The sequence below is a fragment of the Peromyscus eremicus genome, chromosome 4 (genome assembly GCF_949786415.1).
Source record: "Peromyscus eremicus chromosome 4, PerEre_H2_v1, whole genome shotgun sequence".
In the NCBI taxonomy this organism is placed as follows: Eukaryota; Metazoa; Chordata; class Mammalia; order Rodentia; family Cricetidae; genus Peromyscus; species Peromyscus eremicus.
This window is the reverse complement of record NC_081419.1, coordinates 14,900,833-14,917,838: the sequence shown is the minus strand read 5'-3', so window position 1 is coordinate 14,917,838 and position 17,006 is coordinate 14,900,833. Positions and strand designations below refer to the sequence as shown.

General features: G+C 48.0%; 1 protein-coding gene across 2 annotated transcripts in view; it reads left to right on the top strand.

Moving 5' to 3' along the window:
* The window catches only part of Traf2 (TNF receptor associated factor 2), a 32,420-nt gene extending 17,365 nt beyond the window's left edge, over window positions 1–15,055 (top strand). For both annotated transcript variants that reach the window (XM_059260309.1, XM_059260310.1), the window contains exons 5-11: window positions 299–460; window positions 2,219–2,293; window positions 4,353–4,427; window positions 7,500–7,781; window positions 8,161–8,338; window positions 12,257–12,405; window positions 13,145–15,055. In XM_059260309.1, the coding sequence (XP_059116292.1) occupies window positions 299–460; window positions 2,219–2,293; window positions 4,353–4,427; window positions 7,500–7,781; window positions 8,161–8,338; window positions 12,257–12,405; window positions 13,145–13,363 (1,140 nt within the window). In that variant the 3' untranslated portion in view covers window positions 13,364–15,055. The remainder of the gene's footprint in view (window positions 1–298; window positions 461–2,218; window positions 2,294–4,352; window positions 4,428–7,499; window positions 7,782–8,160; window positions 8,339–12,256; window positions 12,406–13,144) is intronic.
* Window positions 15,056–17,006: the final 1,951 nt, after the last annotated feature.

The window sequence follows — 17,006 nt, the reverse complement described above, 5'->3', positions numbered from 1 at the left end:
TGACACAGGGATGAGGGGTGGCATGGGTGTACAGTTGAGGAGGTGAGTGTCCTCGGGTACCACTCACCAGAGACCAGCTGCAATGGAGCATCTAGTCTAGTGCAGCTAGGAGTCAGCATCCCTGCTTTCCAAAAGTGGAAAGAGGATGCACTGACCTGTGTCTTCATGGTGAGTGGTCTCGAGGAGGGCAGTCTCCATGATGAGTAGGCAGGATAACATGGAACACCAAGCCACTTGCATGTGCTGGGTTACCTGCAGGGTCTGCATACTATCTTCATATACCTCCTTTTGTTACCAGAGCTGCCACGAAGGACTATGCCCATTCCTGCTCACCGAGTGTCCTGCATGTAAAGTCCTGGTCCGCCTCAGCGAGAAGGAGCACCACACTGAGCAGGAATGCCCCAAAAGGAGCCTGAGCTGCCAGCACTGCAGGGCACCCTGTAGCCATGCAGACCTGGAGGTGCGCTGGGCGGGTACAGCCTGGGTGGCATTGTCTACACACTGGCAGTCACCTAGAGTTTGCTGCCATGGTTGGAGTTTGCTTAGCTTCTGCTTCATACTTGTCTCCATGGTGCCGTGGAGGTTAGAAGGTTCTTGGTGGGACTGGGCTTTGGTATGTAATTACAGTTAAGAGTACTTGTTGTTCCTTTAGAGGACCTGGGTTCAGTTCACAGCACCCACATGATGGTACACCATAACATCAGTTCCAGGGGATCCAATGCCCTTTTCTGACTTATGTGGGTAAAACCAGGCAAAACACTCATACATATAAAATAAATAAATCCAGAAGTATTAACATGTATATTTTGAAGCAGGTTCTCATCTGTAGCCTTGGCTGGACTGGAACTTGCTCTGTAGACCAGGCTGGTCTCAAACTTACAGAGATCATCCTGGTTCTGCCTTTCAGGTGTTGGGATTAATGGTTTGTGCCACCATGCAGAACTAAAAAAAAATTCAAGTGTTTGTTTATTTGTTTGTTTTTCAAGACAGGGTTTCTCTGTGTATCTCTGGCTGTCCTGGAACTCACTCTGTAGACCAGGCTGGCCTCGAACTCAGAGATCTTCCTGCCTCTGCCTTCCAAGTGCTGGGATTAAAGGCGTGCACCACCACTGCCTGGCTTTTTTCTTTTTCAAGTGTTTATACCCGAGTGTGATGACTCATAATCCCAGCACTCAGGACCCCACCTCCCCACAAACAACAAGAAAAACGTCTTACTTTAGAAAAGTTGAAACAGCAGGTAGAGAAAGCAGCATTGTGATTCACCAGCTGTGTGCCTGTCCTCCAGACTGTTCACAAGCTAGTCAGACTGCATGTTATTTTGTCTACAGTAGTTCACGATGTATTATCAGCAGCAGCTTACCATAGCTTTAACAGGGCCTGAGATAATACTTTGCAAAGAGAAGGTTTGTCTTGGTTTTGGAGTACGTGATAGGGCAATGAAAGAGGAAGGGACTGAAGACTTAGTGTCCCCTTTGAGGGCATGTTCCCAGTGGCCTAGAGAATTTGCATTTGGATTACATCACATGCACACCTGTGCTAGGGACTAAGCCTTCAGTGTGTAGATCTTGGGGGACACTTCCAAGCCGGAGCATATCTAAAATGTAATGCTATGTACTCTGTCCCTCTCTGACTTGCCCACATTCCCGCTGTGGAGTGAGAAGGTGTCCTTCACTCACGTTTGCTGGAGTCAGGGTCATCAGCATCTTCTTTTAGGCCCTTTCTCAGCTGCCTACTCTATTTGCTCCCCACATCCTGGCTGTTGGCACTGTGTTCCTCTGTTGGATGATCACATCTGGATGTTGGGCATGCTGTAGTAGCATATCAGGGTCTCTCTTAAGGGAATCTGGCTGTGCTCTGGGCCCACGTGAGGACAGCATAGTCTAGTTCTGAGGAAGTCCTGCACTGCCATTTCAATCTCTACAGAGACCCTTTGTTCTAGTCAGGAGTTGCAAAGTGGTGATGCTCCCTTTCCTCATCTTTCTCGTGTTCTCTGGAGGTTGTAGAGGAAGAAGAACGTCCTAGAGTCTGACTTTGTAAGGGCGCCTACTGGATCTCAGTCAGTGTTAAACACAGCTTTCAGAGAGCGTCTGAGGAGCCAGGAGTACTTCAGTGTCCTCCTAAGTGCTGCTGCTGTCTTGAGCACTTCATGTGTCCCCTTCTCCTTCCCTGCCCTGTCCTGGTGTTGGCATCCCCATCTAATGTTCCTCTTTTTTCTAAGGTACACTACGAGGTCTGCCCTAAGTTTCCCTTAACCTGTGAAGGCTGTGGCAAGAAGAAGATCTCTCGGGAAAAGGTAGAGCAATTCCTCCCATCTTCTGAAGACCATGGTGCTAGACCTGATGGGCAGTGGGGAAGGGCTGTCATTTGGGATAGTTTATGACCTGCTGCTCAGAGGGAGAATAGCAGCAAAGTGAGGTTTACTTGCTGTTACCAGGATGGGCATGTTCTTGGGCATGGTGACTTATCCTCCAATATTCATTTGGATTTTTTTGTTGTCGTTCATTTGTTTTGAGGCAGGATCTCATTATATAGTTCTGGGTGCCTAGAATTTGCTATATAGACAAGGCTGGCCTTAAAGTCATGGATTTGCCTTAAAGGCACCTTTCACTTTGTCTGGCATTCCCCTATCCCTACCCCCCACTCCTACCAGGGATTCATGTAGCCCAGGCTGGCCTGGAACTTAATGTGTAGTTGAGGATAACCTTGAACTCCTGATCCTCCTGCCTCCAACTCCCAAGTGCTAGGATTATAGGTGTGCACACACACACAATCATAGGTTATGTTGTTAGAGTTGGGCAAGTTCCTTTTGGGGAGTGGGGGCGTGTAGTGTTGGCCCTGGAATTCAGGGCTTCATGCTTACAAAGCAGGCTTTCTACCACTGAGCTGGGCTTCCTTCTTGTTGACAAAAAATACACCTCTCACAACCAGGAAATAAGAAATGGTTTGTTTTTGAGCTAAATACAAATGACCATGGAAATAGATTTAGTTACCCCAAATAATATAATAAGGTTTTTGGCATGTAGCCCTGACTGTTTTGGAACTCACTCTGTAGACCAGGCTGGCCTACAACTCACAGAGATCCTCCTGCCTTTGCCTCCCAAGTGCTGGGATTAAAGACTGTACCACCATGCCTGGCTTGTTGTTATTTTTAAATGATTTCATGTGTGTTAGTGTTTTACCTGCATGTATGTCTGTGTGAGGGCTTCAGGTCCCCTGAAACTGGAGTTGTGAGTCACCATGTGAGTGCTGGGAATCGAACCCAGCTCCTGTGGAAAATAAGCCAGTGCTCTCACCCGCTGAGCCATCTCTCCAACCTCCCCTGGTCTCTTTTTTTAAGTTGCTTTTTTCACAGGGCAAGTCTGACCACACATGCTGCCTGGAATGGTAGTAGAAGAAAAATGCCTCCTTACCCTCACACTGGGTCTCAAAGAGGTGGCCTTTCTCCTGCCCTTACCAGACACGTTTTTTTCAGTTGAGTTCAGTGTGCTTAGGTTTCCTGTGTTCATCAATAGTTCTTTTATTCTTTTTTTTTTTTTTTTTTTTTTAAGATTTAATTTTATTATGTATACAGTGTTCTGTTTGCATGTATGCCTGAAGACCAGAAGAGGGTGCCAGATCCCATTACAGATGGTTGTGGGCCACCATGTGGTTGCTGGGAATTGAACTCAGGACCTCTGGAAGAGCAGCCAGATGTTCTTAACCGCTGAGCCATCTCTCCAGCCCTAGTTGTTTTATTCTATCCGGTCCCTACATAACACAAGGGGCTGCTCTGTTCTTACGCTCTATGCTCGTGAATCTGAATATTCTGCCTGAGGCCCAGGGGTTTCAATGTTGTATACTCTCAAGACTGACAGAAATAACAGCTGGGTTGCTTTCTGTGTGGCATGGACCTCCCCAAAACCATGAACTAGACTTTTCCAAGCAATCCTGAAATGTCTCCTTTCCACAGTGATTGACAGTGGCTTGTCTAATCTTAATTTTGCATGACAGTAAGAAGGCCAATAGGATGCATCTAGGGGTTTCTTTTGTTAAATCTGACATGATCGGTACATTAAGAAAATGGAGGGCTGGAGAGATGGCTCAGAGGTTAAGAGCACTGACTGATCTTCCAGAGGTCCTGAGTTCAATTCCCAGCAACCACGTGGTGGCTCACAACCATCTGTAATGAGATCTGGTGCCCTCTTCTGGCATGCAGCCACATATGCTGTATACATAATAAATAAATAAATCTTTAAAAAAAAAAAAAAAAAAAAACATGGTTAAAAAAAAAAAAAAGAAAATGGAGCTGGTTGGGATAGGAGACCGTCAGTAATGACAATGACCCTGGTAACTTTATCCTCTTGACCCTCCAGTTTCAGGACCATGTTAGATCCTGCACCAAGTGTCGGGTTCCCTGCAGATTCCACACCATCGGCTGTCCTGAGATGGTAAGCCAAGGGTCTGCTGTTAGGGACTAGGGGCCTGAGTGAGTCTTTCCCTTATCCAAAACCGTCTCCAGCTATGGCTCCTCCTAGGTTCTTCAGCCTCTCTGGTATCTTCCCTGGCTATCTCTCTCAGCATCCCTTCTTCCTGCCCTCAGGTGCCCAGGCTTACCCTCTTGAAATCTCTAGGTGACTTTGATTACTACTTATATATAATATGCTTCTGACACCTCAAGCCTCCCAGGATACCTAGTGGACACCTTAGACCCACACCTTGGCCTTCTCTCCTTGTTCTCCACCCTCTTCCCATATCTCCCAGGAAAGAAAAGCACATTGATTGTTACGTTGTCTCGCTAAAGCCTCAGTGCCCAGTGGTCTGCTGGATCCTCTTCTTGGCTCATACTGCACACGCATGCTAACGAATCCTTGACTGTTGGCAGATGGATCCTGTCCCTCCACTGCTGGCTTGTCACTTCGTCGTCTCCTGCCTGTACCCAGCCTTCCTGTGTTGGCTGGGTACCTCCTTCCCACTCTGCTGCTCTGATCTGTTAAAGGAGAAAACAAGACATGGCTTGACCTGGTCCTGCTGTGGCCTCCCCAAGTTCTGATTCACAGTTGTTATGGTCCCTCTCCCAAGACCTGCCCTCTGCCCTGGTCACTGGCCTGGGCAGTTGACTTTTCCCCACCCCAACCCTTTGCCTTGCTCTATTTCCGGGGACTCCCTCAGACCTCCACAGGTCCCTGTTCACATGTTCCCCTTCTCAATTTGTGCAGACCCCTCATTTTCATCCTGTACAAGCTGTTTCTCTGTTTATTGTCCCCCCACCCCCCACCCACCGTACAATGGGATCTCCTTGACATCATTTCCCTTCGTGACTCCTGACCACGGGCTGCTCCACATTGGGCCTATAGGCTATGTGCATTAGGGTAAGAAGAGGCAAGCTGAGGATGTGGTGTCTGGTAACAGAGCAGCTCTGTCCTCTTCTGTTGGGGGTCGGAGGGTTGCTGTCTCCATTTCAAAGCCGCTGAGTCCCTGCAGAAGGAAGTTCAGAGCTACCAGGAAGCTGAGCCGCTGTCACCTTGGGCCTAGGCCTTTTCAGATCATAGGCTGCTCCAGCTAAGCTCTAGCATTGTGGTGATCTTGCTGGCCCCTGCTGGGGAAGCCACTGAGCAGATAGCACGTCCTTTTTGTGTTCATCTTAGTTCCACCTGCCGCCTGCCCTGTGAGGTGCAGATACTTTAGTTGTGCCTCCGTCATCCAGGTGCCTGTGCCTCCAGCTGGGGACACAGATGTCTTGGTTTCTTTTTATGTTTTGAGTGTATCTTTATAAAATTAGTTTATTTTTTTATTATTTGTAAATGTTTTTATTACACTTATTTTGTGTGTGTGAGCCATGACATCTATGTGAAACCAGTGGACAGCTTTCAGAGTTGGTTCTGTCCTTCCGACATAGGGGCCCCAGGTATTCAATTCAGGTTATCAGATTTAGTGACAGCACCTGTACATGCTAAGCCATCTTGCCAGGCCTAATTCTGTTTTAGGTTGGGTTTGGTTTTTGATTTTTGGTGTTTTGTTTTTGTTTTTGAAACAGATTCTTACTGTGTAACCCAGGCTAGTTTTAAATTTAGTATGTAGACCAGGCTTGCCTTGCACTCATGGAAATCCATCTGTCTCTGCTTTTTGAATAGTGGCATTAAAAGCATTTGTAACATAAATTGCTAAATGGTTTTTTTTAATTAAAAAAAAAAAAAAAAAAAAAAAACCTCAGAGCCAACCAAAAAAAAAAAAAAAAAAAAAAAAAAGCCGGGCAGTGGTGGTGCATGCCTTTAATTCCAGCACTCGGAGACAGAGGCAGGTGGATCTCTGTGAGTTTGAGGTCAGCCTAGCTAGAGTGAGTTCCAGGAAGGCTCCAAAGCTACGCAGGGAAACTCTGTCTCAAACAAAACAAACAAACAAACCCAGAGCCAGATATTGGAGTAAATGCTGAAAGATCAGAGAGACAAAGGAACAAGCCACTGCCATGCCTCACCTCGACAACTCCACAGATCCTCTGACTGAACGCCTCTGTGTCCTCAGTCGAAAGCTCTCCAGCCAAAAAGGCTCTACTTCCTGTCTCCTCACGCCTTATACACCTTTCTCCACCCAGCCATCACTTCCTTCCTAGTGCTGGGATTAATGGCATGTGTGCTTCCCAAATACTGGGATTAAAGATGTGAGATCTCAAGTGCTTTGATTAAAGGCATGTGATTCCCAAGTATTGGAATTAAAGGTGTGTGCCACCACTGCCTGGCTCTGTTTCTCTCCTAGACTGAACAATCTCATGTAGTCCAGGGTGGCTTTGAACTCACTAAGATCCAGACAGATCTCTGCCTTCTGAGTGCTAGGATTAAAGGTGTGTGCCACCACTGCCTGTCCTCTATGTTTAATCTAGTGGCTTGTTTTGTTTTCTGATCTTCAGGCAAATTTTATTAGGGTACACAATATAGCACCACAAGCATTTGCCACTGTGCCTTTTTATTTTTCTTAATTAGCATGCAGTGTAATGAATGATATTATAATTTTGAAGTATATTTAACTTCTTAAAATTTTTTTACACAAGCCGGGTGGTGGCCCGCGCACTCCTTTAATCCCAGCACTCAGAAGGCAGAGGCAGGTGGATCTCTGTGAGTTTGAGGCTAGTTTGATCTACATAGTAAATTCCAGGAAAGGCGTAAAGCTACACAGAGAAACCCTGTCTCAAAAAACCAAAAAAAAAAAAAAAAAAAAAAAATTTTTTTTTTTTTATACAAGTTCGAAAATATTTAGTTGTGTCTTAATTACTTTTCTATAATTACTGTGTAAAGACACCATGACCAGGGCAACTTACAGAAGAAAGAATTTGTGACTCAGCAGTTTCAGAGGGGTCCATGACCATCATGGTGGGCATCATGGCAGCAGGCAGGCAGGCAGGCATGGTGCTGGAGCGGTAGCTGAGAGCTTCCATCTTGAGAGAACAACCACACATCTCTCAGTACAGTGTGGCCCATGGTGCTGCACTACCAGGGCCGATTCTGTACAAACCCCATCCTGTACCACAGGTGGAGACGGAGGAGCTTCAGGAGCATGAGGTGCAGAGGCTACGGGAACACCTGGCCCTGTTGCTGAGCTCCTTCCTGGAGTCCCCAGCCTCACAGGCAAGCCAGAACCAGGCGGGGCCGGAGCTGCTGCAGCGCTGCCACACTTTGGAGCAGAAGACGGCCACCTTCGAGAACATTGTCTGCGTCCTGAACCGGGAGGTAGAGCGGGTGGCAGTGACTGCAGAGGCTTGTAGCCGGCAGCATCGGCTAGACCAGGACAAGATTGAGGCCCTGAGTAACAAGGTTTGTGCCTAGGGGGTTAGTGAGTCCTGGATCTTTGGAGCCTGGACAGCATAGAATAGAACTCCATGATTTGGACTTTGGCCTCTTGCTTTCTGATTCTCATGCTCTGAGAGGCTCAACCGTAGGGTTTGATGGGCTAGCAACTGAAACTTTTTTTGGCCTAGGAGGGAAGGCATCAGTCATGCAATATGCTGGGGACATGTAGGCCCAGAGCCTTCCAAGTGGAACTCACATTTAGGAGGTAGCTCCTGGGGACAGACAAGACTTGAGAGACTTCTAAAGGCTAGCAGTGTGGGAAATGGGAGCTCAGGGTGCACAGAATACGGCAGTCAGGTCCCTGCTGCCTTCCTATGAAAGTCAAGTGGTCTCTGCTCTGCAGGTGCAGCAACTAGAGAGGAGCATTGGCCTCAAGGACCTTGCCATGGCCGACCTGGAGCAGAAGGTCTCAGAGTTGGAAGCATCCACCTATGATGGAGTCTTCATCTGGAAGATCTCAGACTTTGCCAGGAAGCGTCAGGAAGCTGTAGCTGGCCGTACACCTGCTATCTTCTCCCCAGGTGCCATTTGTGGTCTTCCATCTGCTTCAGAGGTCTGCTGGCATGGTTCTCTGGCTGGGGCAGGGCACATATTCAGCCGGCACCAGGAGTGTCTGCATCTCCTTGAGAAGCAAATGGGCCGGGCAGTGGTGGCGCACACCTTTAATCCCAGCACTCGGGAGGCAGAGGCAGGCGGATCTCTGTGAGTTCGAGGCCAGCCTGGGCTACAGAGTGAGTTCTAGGACAGACTACAAAGCTACACAGAGAAACTCTGTCTCGAAAAACAAAACAAAACAAAACAAAAAAAAAAGAAAGAAAGAAAAGAGAGAAGCAAATTGGGCAATGTGCCCTACTCAGTTGGGAGTCTATAGGCATGAGGAGTTAGATGTGGATAAGTATGCCTGTCTGTCCCTTGTCGCCTGCAGATGAGCATGGTGGCTTTGGGGTGAGTAATGAAAGGCAGCCCTTTCCAAGCAGGGCCATGGCTTCAAGCTTGTCCAACTTCCAACTGGGTTGAGCTTTGGTATTTGCTGCAAGCAGGGAGCCTGTGAGGATGTTCCTCAGTCTGCTTTCTCCTCCTCTCCATCTACAGGCTCTGTAGAGGGGCGCTCTTGAGCTCCTCTGAAGGGTACCGCTGGGAGCTACAGGGGAGGCTTTGTGTTCCTGCCAGGTCCAGTTTGCTTCCCTTGTACTGCCTGCCTGCTCTGCACTTCTCACCGTGCCACTGTTCCTACTTTCTGTACACTTCAGTCCCCTGTTGTGTCCCTCTAGGTGCCCCCAGACCATGTGATGGCCCAGGCCTTTGTCTGTACCCTTGTTAGTGTCTTCTTCCTGCTCAGCAGCTTACTTGATAATGTACTCATCAGCTGTCTGCACTTGACCTGCACACACTTTATTTTTGGGCTCACTTCACAGAACTGCCACTACAGTAGAGGTTCTCGGGTCAAGGCTGAGACCCTGGGAGACCCTCTCCTTCCTGGATTTGCCTTGGCACTGGTGGTCCCTGCCTTGCTATAGAAGACTGAGCACTCCCCTCAGCTCTGTAGCATATCCTCACAGGGGCATCAGCTAAGGCTAGAAGTAGACAAACCTAGAGCCCTTCTTCTCGGATTGAGACTAGGAAAACAAGTGTTTTGGTGAGACGTCAAGGGACACGTGGGCAGCCTGGGGTGCCTGGTACTGTTTCTAGACTTGGGTAGTCTGTGGGCAGTGCCTCCCCTTGCAGGTGATTTATTTAGTAGGTGGTAACCGGTGGAGTGTGCAGGCTCAGGCTACAGGCCTGAGTTCTACAGTTAGTGTGGTCAGGGTCCAGCATGAGGAGCCCGCTGGATCCTTTGCAGCAGTCTCCTGGGGCTGTGGGCGGGGAAAACTTGTCTGTGTAAAAGGTCTGCTTTGGGTATGGCTGGTCGTCCAGGTTCATGTAGCAGGCAAAGGCTACAAGGAACAGGGAGGCAGTTTTTAGCGCTGCACTTGGAGCCCTGCTGCAGAGACTTAGCTTAGCTCTGTGGGGCATGGGTAGTCCTGTTGCTGGGAGGGTCACTATCGCAGGCAGCCTTTGGGGGAAAACAACTGAATGCTGTTGTTCAGCTCTCCCTTAAGAGGACACACTTCTTTTGACTCACAGCAGCACATCATGGCAAGCAGACTGTGGTACAGAGCTTTTCATTTCCCACTGGGAATCAGAAGAAAGAGGGATGAGTGGAGATCCCACTGTCCTCTTCAAGGGCATACCCTCAGTGACTGAAACACCTCCTTTTAGACCCCCACCTTAGGAAGGTGCCACCCTCTCAAGACAGTATCAGATGTTTAACAAATGGCAATGGTGTGGGACATTGCAGACCCATACTACAGCATGTGCAATTATAGATTCCTAAAGGTGGTTAAGGATTGGTATACATGATTTCTGAGGCTAAGTTCCACAGTAGGCCAACTTTATGTGGAAACCCTAGTTGCTGGTATAAACCCTGAAGTCCAGATACTGAAAAGCTTGATGTCTAACTCCATAGACAGGTCCTACCCCCAGGGCGGGGAGACCAGTTTGGTTTTCCTCTGTTATTTTTGTTCAGAGTCTCAGTTGATTGGGTCCACCTATACCAAGAGCATCTTTCCCGTGTGCTCCACCACTCATCTAGCAGTCTCTTAGAAACAGCCCTCACAGATGCTCAGAGATAGTGCTTCCCCAGCCCTCTAGGTATTCCTTGACCCAGTCAACTTGACACTAAAATTAGTCTTCACAACCAACTATTTACATGTTTTGTTTGCACTTAATAGTATATTGTGTGTCTTTTGTTATTTTTTGAGGCAGGGTTTCATACTATAGCCATGGCCAAGGCGACCTCAGATTTATTGTGTAACCCAAGCTGAACTTGAACTCATTGAGAAGCTTGTTACCAGGTCTAGTTCTTGTCTTACATGGCCTTCACCATGTTCTGGCTGTTTATTACCTGTAGGGCAGTGATTCTCAATCTTCCCAATGCTGTGACCCTTTAATACAATTCCTCATGTTGTGGTGACCCCAAGTGTAAAATTGTTTTCACTGCCACTTCATAACTGTCATTTTGCTACTGCTATGAATAGTGATGGGAATATCTGACGTGCAGGATATCTGATCTACTACCCCAAAGGGGTCGCACCCTGCAGATTGAGAACCACTACTGTAGGGCTGAGGGACATTGCCTACTAATTTGAGTTTTTGCTCCTCAGATGCTTCTGCTGAGGCAGGCTTGGGGTTCCTATGGCCTGGTCTCCCTTTATAGCTCTGCTGAGGACCTCAGCTACTGGTTTTTTGTTTTTCCACCATAGTTTTTAATATTTTAAAATACTTAAAGTTTGAGGTTATTAAAATTATCATTGTTAATTCTAACTTTAAAGGGGGGATGCAGCCGGGCGGTGGTGGTGCACGCCTTTAATCCCAGCACTTGGGAGGCAGAGCCAGGCGGATCTCTGTGAGTTCGAGGCCAGCCTGGGCTACCAAGTGAGTTCCAGGAAAGGCGCAAAGCTACACAGAGAAACCCTGTCTCGAAAAACCAAAAAAAAAAAAAAAAAAAAAAAAGGGGATGCAGCAAGATAGCTCATTGGATTTGTGAGACTGCTGTCTGGAATCCACATTAAAAGTAGGAGGAGAAGCCAAGTGTTGGTGGCACATGCCTTTAATTTTTTTATGTAGAGGCAGGCAGATTTCTGTGAGTTCAAGGCCAGCCTGGCAGAGATAGTTCCACGACAGCCAGGACTACACAGAGAAACTGTCCCCAAAAAACAACAAACAAACAAACAACAAATTAAAAAAAAAGTGGTAGGAGAAAGCCAGGTGTGGTGACACACACCTTTTATCCCAACTCTTTTTTTGGGGGGGCGGGGGGAGGTTTCGAGACAGGGTTTCTCTGTGAAGTTTTGCGCCTTTCCTGGAACTCACTCTGTAGCCCAGGCTGGCCTTGAACTCACAGAGATCCTCCTGCCTCTGCCTCCCGAGTTCTGGGATTAAAGGCAACACCACCTCCCAGCTTATCCCAACTCTTAAGAGGCAGAAGCAGATGGATCTCTCTGAGTTTGAGGCCAGCCTGGTCTATATAGTGAGTCCCAGGACTACCTAGAAAGATCCTGTCTCAAAAAACTGTAAGAAAAATGACTCCACAGAGTTGTCCTTTGGCTTCCACATACATGCCATAGCATGCATGTCCCTCCCTGGAATATTGCATATGAGCACACACATTAATAACTTTTTTGAAGAGAGTAAGGTAGGAGGATTTGGAGTTGGGGGCTATCCTGAGCTGCATGGCAAGATTGTCTGGAGGTCTGGGGGTTTCTTTTGAGAGGAAAACCTTCCCCTGATATTTCCCAAAAGCTGAATGATTGTTTATGTTTTCATCTCTCTGAGGGTGGGCTGCGGGTGGAAGAGCTATGTCCTGCCCTGTTCTCACTGGCCCTTTTCCATACTTCCAGCCTTCTACACAAGCAGATACGGCTACAAGATGTGTCTGCGAGTCTACTTGAATGGCGATGGCACTGGGCGGGGAACTCATCTGTCTCTTTTCTTCGTGGTGATGAAAGGTCCCAATGATGCCCTCTTGCGGTGGCCTTTCAATCAGAAGGTATGAGGGGCAGCCCCAGGATCCTAGGGGGAATCTGTGAGTGAGGTTGGGTTCTGCTTCCGAGTAGCCAGGTTGTCCAAGACAGTGTACATAACCAGGCATATTGGCTGTGGTGCCCCAGTGATTTCTCACTGCTGGTTGTGACACATATGACTGCTTCTTGACTCACACATGTTTGAAAGTCTCCTGGGGAAGTAAGTGTGCTTCAAGGGAAGGCCACAGCCACAGAGCCCCTCTGGGACTGTCAGAGTTAGGGTGTGACTGTTTAAAACCAGGGTCTTCCTTAATGAAGGAACTGACCCTCCAGAGACCAGGTCGGACTGAGGATGGTCCCTTCATCACTCAGGGCCCAGCTTTCTCCCCAGAAGCCAGTGGAGGAGGCAGAGCAGGTGATGAGGACTAGCAGGCCAGAGACTCTGACCAGTCCAGGGCCAACAGTCAGACCCTGTTCTTGTTGTAAAGTGCTTCCAGATCACAGCAAGAAAACATCTGTTGCTGAACACTAGGAAGAAACAGCACTCAGGAGTACAGTGTGTAGTACTAAGTTTTAGCCTCAGTTTCCAGACACTATGAGCATGCAATACAACCTTGGACATGTGTTGTTCCCAGATGAGGAGCTGAATACACTGTGGCCAGTGTATCTAGGCACACTGCTGTGGGAGAGGTAGGATAGGACTAATGTGGGGTTTTCAGGTGACTCACGGACACATTGTTCCCTTCCTGGATTGACTTCTCTCAGGTAACATTGATGTTGCTGGACCAGAACAACCGGGAGCATGTAATCGACGCATTCAGGCCTGATGTGACCTCATCCTCCTTCCAGAGGCCTGTCAGTGACATGAATATTGCCAGTGGCTGCCCCCTTTTCTGCCCTGTGTCCAAGATGGAGGCCAAGAATTCCTATGTGCGGGATGATGCTATCTTCATCAAAGCTATTGTGGACCTAACAGGACTCTAGCCACCTGTACTAGGAATAGCAGCTCAGTGAGGAGCTGCCACACTGGGCCAGGGCCCTGCCACACAAGGGTGGGCAGGCTTGGTGCAAGCGCTGGGAAGGGCCTCAGCCTAAAGCCAGTCACCATTACACGGACAGGCAGGAAGGAGCCTCCAGTTGGTCCTCAACTGGTAGACTGAGTGGGGGGTCCATTCAGCTCAGGGTCCTTGTGGGACCAGCTGGGGTCTTCTCAGCTTTCCAGTAGAAAAGTTCTTGCTGTCTTTTCTGTCTGGGGAAGGGAGAGGCCCTTGGGTGGGGTACTCAGAAAAAGCCTGGAGAGAGAGAGAGTTTCAGAGCTACACCAGCAGCAAGAGTGTGGTGGTTGAACTTACCCACTCTGGCTTGTGGCAAGGAGGTAGGGGCTGCACATGAGAAGGGCATCCACCTGCAGAGCCCAGCCCAGGAGAGAAGCACTCTGAGACATAGGCACACACTGGAAAAGGCCTGCCTGGGCTGCACAGCCCTGCCAGGTGGCCTGTATTGAGGAGAAGTGATTAAACTGTTCAGATGTCTATGACAAGTGGTGTTCATCTGGCTCCAGGATGCCTGCTGTGTCCAGCCTAGGTAGAAATGGCCCTCTGGGGCCTCTGCTTTCCTCTTCACATTGACTCTCTGTTCCTTATACCCTTCAAGCCCAGGGCTCCATGTGAGCACTCCATCATGGGTCTGCCTGTGTAGAAGTGAAGGACTGACCCTTGCCTGGCTCATGTGCAAGGGTTTTTCCTCAGGGTTCTGGCCTAGTTCGCTTTTTGGACTGAGGTTGGAATGGAGGCACCATGGTCTAGGTACTGGGCATGTCTATTAGTCAGAAGGCATATCCAATCTCCCTCAGTCCGTTTTCAAGTCACCATAATAGGAAATGGGGAGAGCACCAGGGTGGACACATCCTTGCCCATCTCAGTGAGCTTGCTGTGATTGAGGAAACATTGCTGTCTAGACCTATTCATGTTCCTGCTCTGTCTGAATTTTCACTCTGTATGTGTTGCTTTTAAAGTATACAGAAACAGCATGGGATGGCATCATGGCGGAGAACTGGCTTCACCTGACTGCCCTGTGGCTTTCTGGTGGAGGACAGACACATCTTGTTTTTTTCTCCTGAGTTTGTGCCTTGAGTTCTTAAGCTGGAACAGGGTCTAGGCCTGCCTGTCACCTGTGGCCCCAGGAGAGCTGGTGTTACATGGTTGTCCCTTAGGTATTTGTACTTGCTCTGCAGAGAACTACATCAAGGGCCTTACAGCCTGTGGGCAGCGGCCTCTTCCTGCAGCATTTCATGTGGGCTGTGTGTGACCTGTGTGCCTTGTAGTAACTTACTTACACTTCTCTGAGGACTGGACTTCTACCAGATTTATTGCTCTGGAATTTCTCCATAGGAACTGCCCATTTCTGTCCATTTTTCTACTTACTTTCTTCCTGCTTGGTAAAAGTTTCTGGTCTTTCTAACATTGATCCTTGATTGTGTTTGAACTTTTTTTCTTTCAAGACAAGATTTCTCTGTCTAACTACTCTGGCTGTTCTGGAACTCGATTGATAAACGAGACAGGCCTTGAACTCACAGTGATCTACCTGCCCCTGCCTCCCGATATCTGAACCTTTTTGATGTAGAAAAATTCAAAGCTGAGATATGATCAGTTAAATAATGTTTTAAAGTTCTAACAGCTTCTATGTTTGGCAGCTCATTTATATATAATGTATACTTTTTTTTTTTCTTTTCTCTAGAAATGTGTCTGTTTTAAAACTAGAATTAGGTAATTCAGGTTGAAGCTGTTTTTGTCTTTTGGTTTTTTTGGAGACTGGGTCTTTCTGAGTGGTCCCGACTATTCTGGAACTCACCATGTAGACCAGACTGGCCTTGAACTCACAAAGATCTGCCTGCTTCTGCCTTCTAAGTAGGATTAAAGGTTTCTACCACCATGCCCAGCTGATAATTTTTTTTTTCAGGCAGAGTTTCTAGGCTCAGCCAACCTCTAATTCTCTTAATTAGCCAAGGATAACTTTGAACTTGTGATCTTCCTGCCTCTGCTTCCCAGGTACTGTCATACAAGTGTATGCCACTGTCCTTGGCTTATGTGGTACTGGGAATGAACTCCAGGTCTCCTGCAAGCTCTCTGCCAATCTCCACTCCAAACTGGTAGATTGTTACGTTGGAGTTACTTTTTTTCCTTAAAGGCAAATGGAGGGGCTGAGGGTGTAGTACAGTGGTAGAACACACTTGTCATGCACAGGCCCTGGGTTCCATCCCTAAAACACAGGAGATGGAACTGTGGAATGGGAAGAATAGAAAGGTATCTCCAGAGGGCTGGGCATGGTGGCATGCACCCTCAGCCCAGCACTCAAGAGGCAGAGGCAGGTTGGATCTCCGAGTTCAAGGCCAGCTTGGTCTACACAGTGAGTTCCTGACTCAAGAAACCAAAACAAAACAAAAAGTGCAGTATGTGTAGGGACAAAGTCAGAGGAGTCACGACAGGCAGAGTCTGAGCCTGTCTGAAGTGGGGGAATGCTGACAGAATCTGGGTGAGGGTGGTCAGCTCTCTACCTGCTGAGTCCCTGGGGGTGGCAAGAAGCTTGCAGCTGACCTCTGTCCTTGCGTGCTGCCTAATGGGGCAGATGTTGACTTGTCCCCTTCCTTAACTCCATGAGGAAATTAGGCTACAGGGAAGAAGAGGGGTCTATCACCCCAGCTCTCTGGAGACAGCTCATGAGCAGGTATGGCTTTGCTGCGCATTGCCTCCCAGTGGGGTGGCTGCTACAGTACGCCTCACAAGTCCCCAGAGTTTACAGAACCACTGTCGCTGCCCTGTGACTACACCACTCCCTCCTGTCAGCACATGCGCACGTTATTCGGGATAGTAATATTAAAAGAAGCATAATGCCTTTTAGCAGGATGGTTTCACAGTCCACCCATGTTACAGTATGTGTTAGAATTTTAGAATTTTTTTTTGTGTGTAGTGTGCATGTGTACACATAATGTGTGGACACCCATGTGAAGTTCTGAAGTTGGTGTGGGGAGTCTTTAATCACTTTCTAGTCTACATATTGAGACAGGGCTCCAAGAATCCCATCCCTGCTTCCTGAGTGCTGGGAATACAGGCCGAGCACCATGTTTGTCTGGCGAGTACATGGGTGCTGGAGATCAAACTGCTCTCCATGCTTGTGCAGTGAGGGCTTTACCCACTGAGCCTTCTCCTCAGCCTCTGCTAGAAAATTGGATATCTGAGCCGAGCAGTGGTGGCACACATCTTTAATCCCAGCACTCAGAAGGCGTAGGCCAGCCTGGTCTACAGTGAGTTCCAGGACAGCCGGGAATGTTGCACAGAGAAACCCTGTCTCAGTCTACCAAGGAACTTTTTTTTTTTTTTTGGACAGGATCACTCCTTGTAGCCCTGGCTGTCCTAGAACTCATTAGGCAGGTTAGCTTCAAGCTCTGCCTATCTCTGCCTCCTAATCACCACCACACCTAGCTTTTTTTTTTTTAGCATTAAAAATGTTTTAAAAATACATATATGTTGACTTTTATTTCGAGTGTATGTTTGAGTGCCTGCATGTATGTATATGTAGTACTGTGTGCATGCCTGGTGCCCAAGGAAGCCAGAAGAGGGTCTCGGATCAC